The sequence below is a fragment of the Salvia splendens genome, chromosome 4, assembly GCF_004379255.2.
Source record: "Salvia splendens isolate huo1 chromosome 4, SspV2, whole genome shotgun sequence".
Lineage (NCBI taxonomy): Eukaryota > Viridiplantae > Streptophyta > Magnoliopsida > Lamiales > Lamiaceae > Salvia > Salvia splendens.
The window spans coordinates 964701-978731 of NC_056035.1; the positions used below are offsets into that span (position 1 = coordinate 964701).

The window sequence follows — 14031 nt, forward strand, 5'->3', positions numbered from 1 at the left end:
AAATACAAATTTAAATACTAAATGAGAAAATGAAAGTAGGGGTATGGATTGTGGAAGCTGTTGCTGATTTAAGTACATTGAAATTACAGAAGTGCCCTTATTGGTCTTTTTTTTTTTTTTTTCTTCTTCCGAAGTGCCCTTATTGGTCGACTTTTGATTATTTAGTGATCCATTAATAATTGTTAATTGTTTTTATAATTTTATTAGTGGTGCGCACGTGCTACATATATAGTTCTTGATTGTTAGCTATTAAGTTTTAATATCGAATAAAATATTCCAATAACTTTACACAATTTATCATAACTAGATCAGCCCCCTGCCCCCCTGATGATGCTGTTGAAAACATTTTATTAATTGAATGAGTATTTAATTAAATATTACTCCTATTAACAATGCTAAGAACTCCAACCTTAATAAATCAATTGTGTAAAGTTTATAGTACTATATATTACTATGCATTTATCTATATATAATATAATACTATTATATACTGTCTCATTCTATGAGACATTTTTATTATTGGGATGTCTTATTATAATTGTTCTTAATATTAAATTAAACTTAAAATTGTCGATTTTTGTTTAAAATTATTAATTTTAGTTTATACTAACATTTAAAAATATCATTTAAGGTTTTTTTAACTTCAAGTAATATTGTTGGAAGTACTCTTTACTTTTTAGAATTTTTTTTGAATGAAAATATCTTCAAGCCCATGAAAGGCATTTCAGGCATTTAAGTCGAGATCGTGTTTGAGATGAAATTTTCCTAACTTGGTCAATAAGTTGGATTGTTATTAGGTAAATTTAATAAACCCACACTATTTTGTCAACGCTAATTACATCATTACTTCTAAAAAATTATACTCACTGGATCAACTAAAAATAGAAATTAATTCCTTTTTGGTTCGTCCCCTAAAAATATAAATTTTTCTTTTTAGGAATGCCTGCACCGTTAAGGAATGAAAAAAATACTACTGAAAAAATGGGAATTATACTGTTATACGAAGTTTATTATATAATAAAATGCGAATGAAATGAATTAGTGAAATCATGAATATGTGGTTTATTTATGAAAATAGTAAAACTGAATGTGATTTTTAATAATTTCCTAAAATGTAAGTACTGTAAATTAAAAATTTGTTTATTACTATGTTTCATTTAGAAATATAAAATACAATCATAAATTTGTTGATAAATTGTGTCAATTTGAAAATCGAATCGTCATCTATACATGCAAATGTCGCTAAGAGAATCCACCACATGAGAAAAGAAAAAACCCCAGGCTCGTCTCGGCGAGATAAAAGAAAAGAAGTGTTGTGTGCATCTCCTCCCGAAAGGTGTCGCATGGTGGAGGGCCGAGGAGGGGAGTGACACGAGCCACGTGCCCTCCCCTCCTCACCCAATCACACATATATAAAATAGCCCAATTGACATACATAATTGGCAGTAGTACTTCATAGTATTTGATACTAGTAATTCAAGTTCGTTGGTTGATGCAATAAAGTGGTCCCTTAAATTGTTTTCGTCAAAACAATTATGGATATTCATTCACAATAAGGTGATGGATATGATACTAATATTTTTCTGATATTTCAAAGATCATGCATTATAATTACTCATATGTAGCTTCCCGAAATTGCATCTAAATATAGGAAAATGTTCAGAAATCTAACTACTACTTCTATGGCCAGACTAATAACAAAACAATCACAACAAACTGGATGCATCTGACCATTTACACCACCAAAAGTAGCTGCGCAGAGTGTTTCAAATGTAAATCAAAAACTACAAACCAGAGACGAAGCGATTCCCGTGCAACTCTCATTCACAAAACTCAGACAAGCCCAAAAGACAAGTTGGTGAAAGCTTGCACCAGAAACAATGGAGAAAATGCATCACCAATGAATCATTACAGAAACCTACTAGCAAAAGAATTCAAGACAGCTGAGTTTTTTCACCTACTTTATTTAGAAGATTACAGGTATTGCTGTTGAATCCTAGCTCTGTTTGCTTCCCACCAAACTCTAGCTTGCGTTTCTCCAAACTTTTCACGGCTGTATCAAACCACTTTCGTGTTAGATTTCAAGAAATTAGTGAGCAAATACATGGTGACTAGATTGTGTGATATGATGTTAAGCTATCCAGAAATTATAAGTTTCAAATTTTGATTGTGCTATCTTCTGATAAGTTTTCACCTGTTTTTTTTAATGAAAAGTTAAGTAAGTAGTAGTACCATCCGTTCCATAGTAGCGAAGTCATTTTGCCATTTTGGTATGTTCCACTATAGTGGAGTCATTTATCTTTTTAATAAAAGTTAACACATTTCTTCTCACTTATTTTATTCTCTATTTATCTCTCTACCTTTTTTCGTTTCCTACTTTATTTTTCATTTACTTAACGTACTTAACAATATTTTTTTCTTAAAACACGTGCCAAAAAAGAAACGCCTTCACTACCGCGGAACGGAGGGAGTAGTTAATATGCATGCATATAGAGAGAGAATCAGCCACCTGAATCTGACTCTTCTGAGCTCACGAGCACCGCCAGGCAAAGCTCTGACAGTAATGTAGACGCCAGGCTCGTCTTGCTCGACCCACTCGGTCTCTAAATCACTAGCATTGCTCACAGACAGTTCTCCTGAGTGATCAATCTCCCTTGATGAACTCGAACGTGCAGAAGCATCTATTGATGATGTCTCGGTTTTAGCAGCGCTGATGCTGGAGAGCTTTGGGGTTGAATAAGGACCAGCTGACTCTTGGTAACTTCCAGGTTTCATGGGGTGGTTTTCTAATGATTCTGATGATGAATAACCCACTCCTGCTGTGCGAGAGAAGTGACGGGGCAGATGCTCTTTGTTCAACTGAGGTGTCACAGGGCTGTCTTCAGCAGATTCAAGTTTTGAGTTCTGAGAGAGAACATGTCTAATTAGTGCAATCATTTTCTAAAGTAGCTCAATCTAATAAAATAGTAGTAATTCTTTTTTTTTCTCAGAAGTAGAGGTCAGAACTCTTCATTTAGGACACAAAGTTTGAAGCAAACCTCATCTATTGACCGTGCTGGAGTAGACAGTGGCGCTTCATGATTGCTAAACCTTTTAACATTGTACAGTTCCATCACTTTATCATAGTTCTCTCCCCACCATTGTTGAGCTTGCCACTTGTCAAAGATCTCTCGGCTGTGAAAACCATCCAGAAAAAAAAAAGTCAGAGATTTAGATACGGAAGCAGATGATCAGAGGCGAAAACAAGCTGCGTAGAACTGGTTCCATGTTATCATTACAACAATTGCTATATCGTAGAATCCAAAGATCTAAACTCAACCAGCCAGGGAAACAAAAGATAAGTTTTAGAAGTTTGATGCATTGGCTACTTCACTTCTAATCCTCTCATACATAACATTCGTATCTTTTTCTCGACTGGACTAGAAACCAAGATTGCGATTAAAGCACCACATGAATTTAAAAGAAAATATCAGAATTAGCAATGTCATCCAACCAAAGTTAAAATCCAACCACTGTAGGAGAACATCTATCATCCATGTGAAAGTCTAACTTCAAAAGTGTATTATCAGCATGTCAAGATAATAATAGAAATTTAAGTAGATCAAAGTGTTATCAGAGATTAAAAAAATTGCTAAACATGGAAATCAAAAGAGAAAAAGCTGCAAGACACAAAAAAGGACTATAAAGTACATCACACTTTGGTCCATCATAGCTTTTCTTTCTTTCTTTTTTTTTCCTTCTTGTGTTTCAACAGTATTAAATTTTTTCCAGTTCTTAACCAACTAGATTCAGCAGTCCTGCCCCTTCAAAAATATCCAATTCAGATCATGTGGACAGTGACTAAGTTGATATTGAATTAAATAAGCCAGTAGTCATTAGTCAAGAATCCAATTGTTCTTAGGCCCACCATTATTTTAAGGGGCCACCTCCATAAATTGGGGGTTATTGTTGCTCAGTGTGGCCTCACATGCCCCATTCAATTTACCCACACCACTGTAGATTTTAAAATTAAAAGCCAAACATACACGAACTTTCAAGCATCAGGTTCGACTCCCACCAACTGCTTTCGGAAATTTCTCTACTTTTTCTCTATTTTTATTGATATTATACTATCTGTCTATCATGTGTTCTATACGTACAAATTTTGTCAGCTTATCCAATTCACACAAGAAAAAGAAAATAAGAACACACAAACAGGCCCTCCAAGAGATCAAGACAATGACCTATCAGCCTTAACATTCTGAGCCACAAATATACTTTAAGCCCAAAACAAATCATTAATTTCAGATTGTAGATCAAATGTTGTACAGCAATCACTATTAGGAAAGTAATCGAAATGCAAACAAGAAAAACTCTAAAGAGAGACCCACAAAACAAGTTGCAACCAAGAAAACAAGAACAAAAAGCACTGTTCAAATATTGATCTCACACTAAAAACAAATCTTAAACTGAGCCCACATCTCTAACCTGCCAATTTTAGCACTATTTAGACACATAACTTCACATAGGTACACAAAATTCCAAATTATAAACAACACTAACCTCTCAAAAAAGCATATAACACTCCCCAAAACATGCTAAACATGTTCTGAGGGATTGATCTATCCAACAATTATAAGCATGAGATTATCTAGTGCACAATTGCTGTTCCAATTCATGTCTCTTTTGGCGTCTAGCAATTTTCAAGTTGCGGAAGGAGACACAAATAATGGACCCGAATTCATACATAAGCAAATCAAAACCAGAAATCCACAAATTCATTACCTAAATCGAATCCTCTTTAAATCATTTCCACCTTGAGGCAATGAAACGAACGTAATTAGCACCCCTGGCTCGACTTGAGCCACCCACTCCTTCGCCTCGTCTTCCTCCATGAACAATGACTCTGTTCTCCCGCTCACGGAAGCTGGCGTAGCCGAGCCGCTCGAGAGGGCCTTCAGCTTGGCTTCCAGCTCCTTCCCCCGCAGCCGTGGTGTCGAGTTCAAGCTAGCTGGCCTCCGATACAAGCCGTAAAACCTCCCCGACACCGAGCCCGTGTCGGAGTCCACGTAGGCCCGGGACCGTTTCGGGCCCGATGAGCCTGAACACGGCTTGCAGTTCTTGTACGCCCCCGATGCCTTAACCGCCATGTCCTTGATCTGAAACACACGACATAAATTCTGCATCAAGAAATCTCCGTTTCTAAAAAAACAGAAATCGATTAATTCCACGAATCTACGCAAAATAAGAACAGCGTTTCACTCGAATCATCACACTCTGCACGAGCAACAAATTATGCAACACGAAATCTCCATTACTCAAAAATCCACCTCGAATCATCACACTCTCAGTTAAGTCAGCGCTGACGATATTAACTAATCATGACGAAAATTAGTCGAATAAATTAAATTGAGCGAGAATTGCGACGAAAGTCGATGTATACCTGAGAGGTGAGGGATTTGATTGCTTGCTTGGTGGAAGGAGTGACGGCGTTGTCATCTTCGTCCTCCGGCGGGGGCTGGCGGAGAGATCCGCTGCTGTTGAGCTGCTTGGAGTTGGAGCAAGCTATGCAGGTCAACATTGTTGGTATTAAAACGAGAGGCGGTGTAGCAAATTTAAGAGGCTACAAAATGAAATGGCGATACGGATTGTGTGACATTTCGTGCGTGTTTGGGAGAAACGGCTCTTCGAATCGAGAGTTTTGGGTAAGTGATCGAGGCGGCGTTAATGGCGCATAGAACATAGGTTGTGACGAGAGAAAGGGGGGGATAGTGCAAGTGAAGCGCAGATCAAGAAAATGGGGGGAATTGAATATTCTTATTTGCACTTCACAAGTCTCACAGGTGGAAAAGAGTGAGAGAGACGCACGCTTCACACTCTCTCTCTCTCTAGAGGGAGAAGAGAGAGAGGGAGAAGAGAGAAATGGTGGTGGGAAGGGATCGCTGGATCAGAGAAGCTGTTGAGATTTGTGGGATTCTCGATGCGGAAGAAGAGGTGGCGGCGGAAGAGGGAGAAAAGGGAGAGTCTAAACTTGCGTAATATGTTAAGAGTGTCTAAGAGTGTCCGCTGTGGGACGCCCGCGGGTTGGGGCGGTAGGCGGGCGAATTATAGTGGGGGAGTTGTCCGCCCCGAGGGCGGACGGGCGATCGCCGGCAGCGGGGCGAGGACGCGGCGGGGGGACATAGCCGCGCCTATAGGTGATGCACTATTTATTAGCACTAAAAATACCTGCAAGCATACAGGGTAGATCTAGTATAGCTAAAGGTCAGTACCGGATATCGAACACAGGGAATAAGATTGCAACTGGCTATCATATACTAAGCGTCATATACTATTTAGAGACACGGAGAATTTTGTTTTTGTTTTTATAAACTAGACATAAATATGAACAAATATAAAAATAAAATAAAATAGACAAAGCAGGCTAAAGAATGTAGAGTTTTAGGATACGACTACTACGACCTAGTGATGATTGATCTCACAAAACCTTTACCTATAAGTGTCTCCATGATTATTAGGAAAGTCGTGATTCTAAGATAAGCCCTCTCTCGAGTGCACTTATCCAGTAGATTAGACTCTAACTATCAAAGTCTCCTTCCAATAGATTAGATTCTAACTCCTTATGGTTCCTAAGACTCAAGCCCTCACAAAGGGTCCCCTCTCTCGAGTGCAGATAAACCTATGTGTTGTACTCGTTCCTTTTACCACGTAAAACTAGCTATCTCTCGATTAATCTAGTTAACGAACATAGTTCTAAAGTTGGCCAGACAAAAGAACAATAAAAGCACAAGAACAAGCAAAATAATCACAAGAGCTAGGAAAAGGTTCAATTCAATCAATCAAAACATATTCATAATAATTTTCACCAAACAAATCTACAAATGATGTTTAACTACTCATAGACAAGTAGTAAAAACAAGAATAATAGCACTAGATATGAAAGAAATCGATAGAACCCAAGGTTGAATCTTCAATCTTCAATCGTTTCTTGCCTGGATCTGCAGAGCTCCGCTCCAATGGAAGATGGATGAGTTATGTGTGAGAGATGGAGTGGAAGAATGTGTAGAGGGAGGAGGATTGGGGCTCTGAGATTTGGGAGACGAAAACCCTCGGTCTCTTTTATACCCGGGGCGGAAATACAGACGTAAAGCCTCGCAGAACACATCGCCCGGTCGGGCGATTTTAAGTCGCCAAAATGCCCGGTCGGGCAAATTTTCTGGAGTTCGCGACTAAAACGCCCGGTCGGGCGTTTTCCCCATAAAAATCGCCCGGTCGGGCGTTTCCTCTGAAATCCTCCAAAAGCATTGTCTTCGTCTTCGAAAGGGCTTCGCGTGAGTATCTTGCACGCCCCCATCGGAGTCCGGATGAGAGAGTTATGGCTATTATACGAAAGTCGCGCATTGAAGCGCGGATGACTTGAATAATATAGTGGGCGATTCTTCCTTCAAGCTCGTTTTCAAGTCATTTTCACCTGTTTTAGCTCCAAACACTCGACAAACTCGTCAAAACACTAATTAGTGTATGTGTGGATAAAAACCTAAATTAAACACCTTAAATCATCAAAATCACCATCTCATTACCCACAACACCATCCTAAATTATGAGTTTGTCAACTCCCCCAAACTTGCATATTTGTTTGTCCTCAAACAAAACAAGAGAAAAACTAATAAAGAAACACGGATGCTAAGAACTAGACTTCATAGTTGCCTCAAAAATTGTAACAAGAAATAAAGAGTTTGACAAGAATACAAATCAAATCAAGCAAAGCTTATTAGTGCATTTTCATTACTAGCTCGTTGATCACCTTGAAGTACATGCGCTCACAAGTGTTTAGAAGTGTGTTTATCACTCACTCACAAAGTGTATATTGGAAAAAGTATATGCTCTCAGATCATGCAACATGCAAAGTTTACCATAGGCTTGCTCGAAGTCTAATCTCTCCTCTACTTTATGTGATTAAAATCAAAAATCCGAAAGGTCTTTATTTAAGGTTATAATGTAGGCTTTTTGGTAAGGTGAGGAAATATGGCTAAAAAGTGACTAAACCCAAACATAGCAAAAGTGATCAATTTCTACTATATCAAACTTAGCACCCCACCAACAATTCATATCTCAGTAAATTCTAGACTTAGTCTAAATTTCTTCTCACTTCCCAAATTCCTTTGATTTTTTTTTTATTTTCCCCTTTTTTTTTCTTTTGCACATCCTCTCTTTTTTTTTCTTGTGCACGGCCAATTATCTTATTCAAACCACAGATGTCTATGCACTTTTCACAAGTAAGCACACTACTTTTCTTTCTACCTTATCTCTCCGACTCTTTTCACTAGATATGAACTAACTTTCTTCAAGAGTGTATGAATATTCCCCTTTATTTAGCTTTCAAAGAAAAAGGCTTTAAAGGCTCAAAATGGTTAGCTAGGAAAAATATTTTGAGTAAGGTCAATAATTTGGATATATAAAGTAGCTAAGAAGGATGGCCTAACGTCCTCTTTTATCATTTAAACACTTTGCAGACTTAAGCAGACTATGAGCAAATTCTAGAAACAAATACATGAATACAGATAAATCACACAAGAAAGAAATCTATGGCTCAAGTCTCACAAGGTTTATGCAAGATTCAAGGCAAACAAGCAATTCATTATTTATGCACATTTTCACTAAACCTTCAAATCAATGCATCAAGTCAACTCAATCAACACAAACATTTAATCGTAGGCAACTCGGTCTGATGTTCCTAAACATGAGTATTTCTAAATTTTCTTTGTTATGCTCATGACAAGATTCACCCCGGGATTATTAAAAAAAAAATTAACAAAAACAAGCAAAAACAACTAAACTCACGGTCCACCACTTCATCCCCCCAAACTTATTCAAAATTAAATTAAGAATAAGTTTGTAAAGTCGGTATGGACATGAGTAAACTAAGAAAACACATTAAACTAAAACAAAAAAAAATAAAAATGATACCGATGTTGGGTTGCCTCCCAACAAGCGCTTGGTTAACGTCTTTAGCTTGACGTTCTTTGAAGCTCAAAAGTTAACCCCCATTCTCGGGATTTCCTTTAGGATGCCTTTTGTACAGGAGCGGAGGGTAATCCATTATTGTGCTCCGTGCTTTCCTCAAATAGCAACCCTTGTAAAAACAGATAAAGAGAAAAAAAAAAATCACAATAAAACTATACAAGATATTAAACTCTAAATTAGTATTATCAACCGTTCTACAATATCAGCTTAATGCAATAATATTCCCCGGCAACGGCGCCAAAAACTTGATGCACTATTTATTAGCACTAAAAATACCTGCAAGCATACAGGGTAGATCTAGTATAGCTAAAGGTCAGTACCGGATATCGAACACAGGGAATAAGATTGCAACTGGCTATCATATACTAAGCGTCATATACTATTTAGAGACACGGAGAATTTTGTTTTTGTTTTTATAAACTAGACATAAATATGAACAAATATAAAAATAAAATAAAATAGACAAAGCAGGCTAAAGAATGTAGAGTTTTAGGATACGACTACTACGACCTAGTGATGATTGATCTCACAAAACCTTTACCTATAAGTGTCTCCATGATTATTAGGAAAGTCGTGATTCTAAGATAAGCCCTCTCTCGAGTGCACTTATCCAGTAGATTAGACTCTAACTATCAAAGTCTCCTTCCAATAGATTAGATTCTAACTCCTTATGGTTCCTAAGACTCAAGCCCTCACAAAGGGTCCCCTCTCTCGAGTGCAGATAAACCTATGTGTTGTACTCGTTCCTTTTACCACGTAAAACTAGCTATCTCTCGATTAATCTAGTTAACGAACATAGTTCTAAAGTTGGCCAGACAAAAGAACAATAAAAGCACAAGAACAAGCAAAATAATCACAAGAGCTAGGAAAAGGTTCAATTCAATCAATCAAAACATATTCATAATAATTTTCACCAAACAAATCTACAAATGATGTTTAACTACTCATAGACAAGTAGTAAAAACAAGAATAATAGCACTAGATATGAAAGAAATCGATAGAACCCAAGGTTGAATCTTCAATCTTCAATCGTTTCTTGCCTGGATCTGCAGAGCTCCGCTCCAATGGAAGATGGATGAGTTATGTGTGAGAGATGGAGTGGAAGAATGTGTAGAGGGAGGAGGATTGGGGCTCTGAGATTTGGGAGACGAAAACCCTCGGTCTCTTTTATACCCGGGGCGGAAATACAGACGTAAAGCCTCGCAGAACACATCGCCCGGTCGGGCGATTTTAAGTCGCCAAAATGCCCGGTCGGGCAAATTTTCTGGAGTTCGCGACTAAAACGCCCGGTCGGGCGTTTTCCCCATAAAAATCGCCCGGTCGGGCGTTTCCTCTGAAATCCTCCAAAAGCATTGTCTTCGTCTTCGAAAGGGCTTCGCGTGAGTATCTTGCACGCCCCCATCGGAGTCCGGATGAGAGAGTTATGGCTATTATACGAAAGTCGCGCATTGAAGCGCGGATGACTTGAATAATATAGTGGGCGATTCTTCCTTCAAGCTCGTTTTCAAGTCATTTTCACCTGTTTTAGCTCCAAACACTCGACAAACTCGTCAAAACACTAATTAGTGTATGTGTGGATAAAAACCTAAATTAAACACCTTAAATCATCAAAATCACCATCTCATTACCCACAACACCATCCTAAATTATGAGTTTGTCAATAGGCGCGGCGGCTATAGTGTGATTATCCGCCGAGGCTATTGTGGCGTGATTTAAAAAAAAAAATTCCTCTATAAATACCACTCCTCATCACCTATTTTTCACCATTTTCACAAAATCCATCCACTCACTATCTACACAACCACTCTCTAAAAAATGTACCGAGGAGACGACGAATCACCCGACTCTCAGGAATCGGGATATGGCAGCAATCCATCAAACCCCTCGGGCTATCCTTCGCAGGCATCGGGTTTTGGCGGATATGCTTCTCAGCCGTCCGGCTTTGGCGGATATGCGCCTCCGTCCCAGCCTTGGACTTGGAATCAATCTACCCCACCGTGGGCATCGAGTCCACCCCTTCCTCCATCTCAGTCGTGGAGGTCTTCTCCAACTCCGCCACCTTTACAGCGGAATCTGAGTCGTTCCGCATTTGGAGATTACAGACCCAACCTAGACACGCTTCACTAGCCGCGTCCGGGTTCCCCTTTCCAAGCCAGCCAATCTCCGTTCACCGAGGCAGATCAAGACGCGTTTGATACTATGATGGGTCTGCTCAGTTCTGGCATCCCAATACGCCGGCAGCACGGGTGGAAACGCCCGTTCCGACCCGAGGAGGTAGCGGCAGTCGGGGCGGAGGCGGAAGGGGCGGGGGAGGCAGTCGTGGCACCGGCCACGTCGGTGGCCGCACGGGCAGCGGGGCCTGCATTCCGAGTGGCGAGGGCAGTGGCACTGGCGGTAGCGGTGGCTCTGGTTCTGGGTCCAACCGGGGCAAGCCATACACCAAAGACAAGAGCATTGCCGTGGCGAAGGCTTGGGATGCTATCACTTCAGATCCCGTGGTGGGCACAAATCAGGCCGAGGGGAGCTTTTGGAGGCGCGTCATGTTTGCATACGAGGAGTTCAAACCCGCCGGCGCCGAGAGGCGCGACCCAGAACAGCTCCGGAAAAAGTGGGGTAGGATTCTCCATGCGACCAAGCGGTTCGCGTCGATATACGAGAACAACATTCGCCACGCTGAGAGTGGCCGCAGCGCAGCAGATGTTAAGAACCTGTCTGAGGGCAAATTGAAGGGGCTGGCAGCGGAAGCGTGCGTAACAAAACGGATCACATGAATTTGATCTATTTAGCAGATTATTTAGACAAATCTATTCGCGTAATTATCACATGTATCATGCTCATAACTTGAATTAAAACATGCTTTAGCACATTAAATTCCTAAAACATGCTTACTACGGAATTAGCCAATTTACCTCGTTGATTCAATCAAGAATCGATGATGGATTGCTCCGTCTCCACGTGAAGATCTTCAATACAAGACCTCGGATCTTCTGACTGGTGTCCCGGACTATACGCTGATATTTGTGGGGGCAAATCTCACCAACGTACTAGGACTCGAATAATGGAAGACAGAACTCAGCTCACGGAGGAGAGCACAATTTTCGAAAATTCTCTTAAAGGAGGGGGACGAAAATTTTATGAATAAATTGTTGTGTTTTCTGTCTCCTTTATTCTCCTATTTATATAAGTCACATATTGGGCCCAGTCAGTGATCTAAGGAAGAATCTGGAACAGGCCTCACCCAATTAGCTTTTTACTAATTAAATTGAACCCACAATTTAATATAAGCTTATATTGGAATATTACGAGCAGCCACTACAGAAGTAATATTGCACTGCCTTCCAAATCCGAAATTACAAGTATTCCGGGTTTCCTTTAATTGTATTTGATTTATTTCCCGCGCTTAAGATGGAAACATCCATTAATTAATTAATGTCTGCAATAGACTTAATTAATTAACATATTTCGAATTCCAAGAGTGGACTTACCAAGAAACTCTTATTTATTATTCATAGAGTAATCAAACTCCAACTAGCTAGGTTCCGAATAATAAAACCTCGTTTCGAGCTCCTCTTGTGGATGTTATCAAACGAGACTCTCCCCGCGCACGTTTCAACATAATAGCAATCCTAGCACCTCTAGATAATGATCACCACTACCCAATATACATGGATCGTTGGGTTACGAAAAACCCGCACCTTTGGTAAGTCAAAGTTGTGGGTACTCAATATCGTATGCTCAATGCTAACGTACATTGATTAAGAAATTAATTCTCAAGACCTCGTCTTTCAGTAGATAGCATAAAGACTCGTCTTGCTGTTAGATCCATTCAGTGCTATACCACACCAACGTCATCTTATTTTAATAAGGTTTAGAAATAATCGGACTGACATTGCAACCTTTCGCGATAGGTAGTCTAGGCCTATCTAGGTTGTGAAATTCTTATTTTTCTTTGTTTAGAACTGACCGTGTTACCTTAAATTGGACGACGCCCACAACCGGTCTACTAAAACAAAGACTTAGACTTTGTTACGTTTGCTCATACATTTAAATATGCAATAAACAACCATTAAATGTAAAGCATAACAACATTATGACAAAAATAATCTGTTGCATTTATTGGAAAATAACCATTAGAGTTTTACAGTATGCAATCACTCGAAAGGTGATTTTAGTATACAAAACCCTAACACCAATACCACACGGAGGGCTGGCCGAAGTTCACCTTGTGGGAAGAGTATCTTGTCCTCGCGGATTTTCCGAAATTCAGGTCGATCGTGGCGAACGAGGTGGGAACAGCTCCTGGGCCAAAGCGCACAAGGCACAACCTTGCCGGCGGCTACAGCAGTGGAAGTGGCTCGCACGAGTTCGAGCAGTCCGACGAGCAAGTCGAAGAGCCAGCCAATACTCACACTAGGCGACGACGGTCCATGGGACAACAAGCCTCTATCCGCAGCGCCAGAGGGGGTAGAAGTGGCTCTCGCCTATCGGCGGGCGCGTCCGGATCGCGCATCCACCAATCCGCCCCAATCCCACAGCCCACGGTGCAACCCACGAGGTTTTGTTCAATACCATAGACGTGCAGTTGATGCAACAACTGCAAGACGTATGCAGCAAATACGCAGGGGAAACTGACCCGTACGTCAGGAACGTCTACAAGAGGCTCATCACTCGGATTGAGAGTCGACTGGGGTTGGTTGATAATGCGCCTGGGGATACCGCGGCCGGCAGCAGCGAGATAGGAGGATGAGAAGAAGAAGAATAAGAAGAAGAGGAAGACGAGGAAGCCGACTCCGACACCGAGTAGACGGTGGCGGAGTTTTGTAGTTGTATTTTATTTTAATTATTCGTTGTATAATTTTACCGGTTTGCAATACAACGAATATTCGGCCCTAATTACCTCGTATTCTAGTTATTTACACTGTGATTATTTAAATTACACTTGATTGAAACTAAAAAATATTTAAAAATGAAAATTGATTATAAAATTTGGGGGCTATTGGAGATGTCCACTATAGTGCCGGAAATAGA

General features: G+C 40.0%; 1 protein-coding gene across 2 annotated transcripts; it reads right to left on the reverse strand.

Annotated features, from left to right (window-relative positions):
* Positions 1–1695: 1695 nt before the first annotated feature.
* Positions 1696–6253, reverse strand: LOC121799189 (protein Brevis radix-like 2). Of its 2 annotated transcripts, XM_042198531.1 has the most exons (6): positions 5423–6253; positions 4765–5138; positions 3039–3174; positions 2510–2904; positions 1962–2053; positions 1696–1865 (listed from the first exon to the last, which is right to left on the reverse strand). In XM_042198531.1, exons 1-5 carry the CDS (start codon positions 5558–5560, stop codon positions 1975–1977), a joined length of 1122 nt encoding a protein of 373 aa, XP_042054465.1. In that variant the 5' UTR covers positions 5561–6253; the 3' UTR covers positions 1696–1865; positions 1962–1974. The 2 variants fall into 2 exon arrangements, with proteins under 2 accessions (XP_042054465.1, XP_042054464.1); XM_042198530.1 differs by having other exon boundaries at positions 1696–2053.
* Between the last annotated feature and the right edge of the window lie 7778 nt (positions 6254–14031).

Excerpts from the sequence above, each read along its gene's own strand:
- LOC121799189 (XM_042198531.1), bottom strand. The coding sequence starts at position 5,560 with ATGTTGACCTGCATAGCTTGCTCCAACTCCAAGCAGCTCAACAGCAGC. Across the intron at positions 3,175-4,764 it reads TTAAAGAGGATTCGATTTAG|CCGAGAGATCTTTGACAAGT; the intron begins GTAATGAATTTG and ends TGGTTTTCACAG. Across the intron at positions 2,054-2,509 it reads CTCAGAAGAGTCAGATTCAG|CCGTGAAAAGTTTGGAGAAA; the intron begins GTGGCTGATTCT and ends GGTTTGATACAG.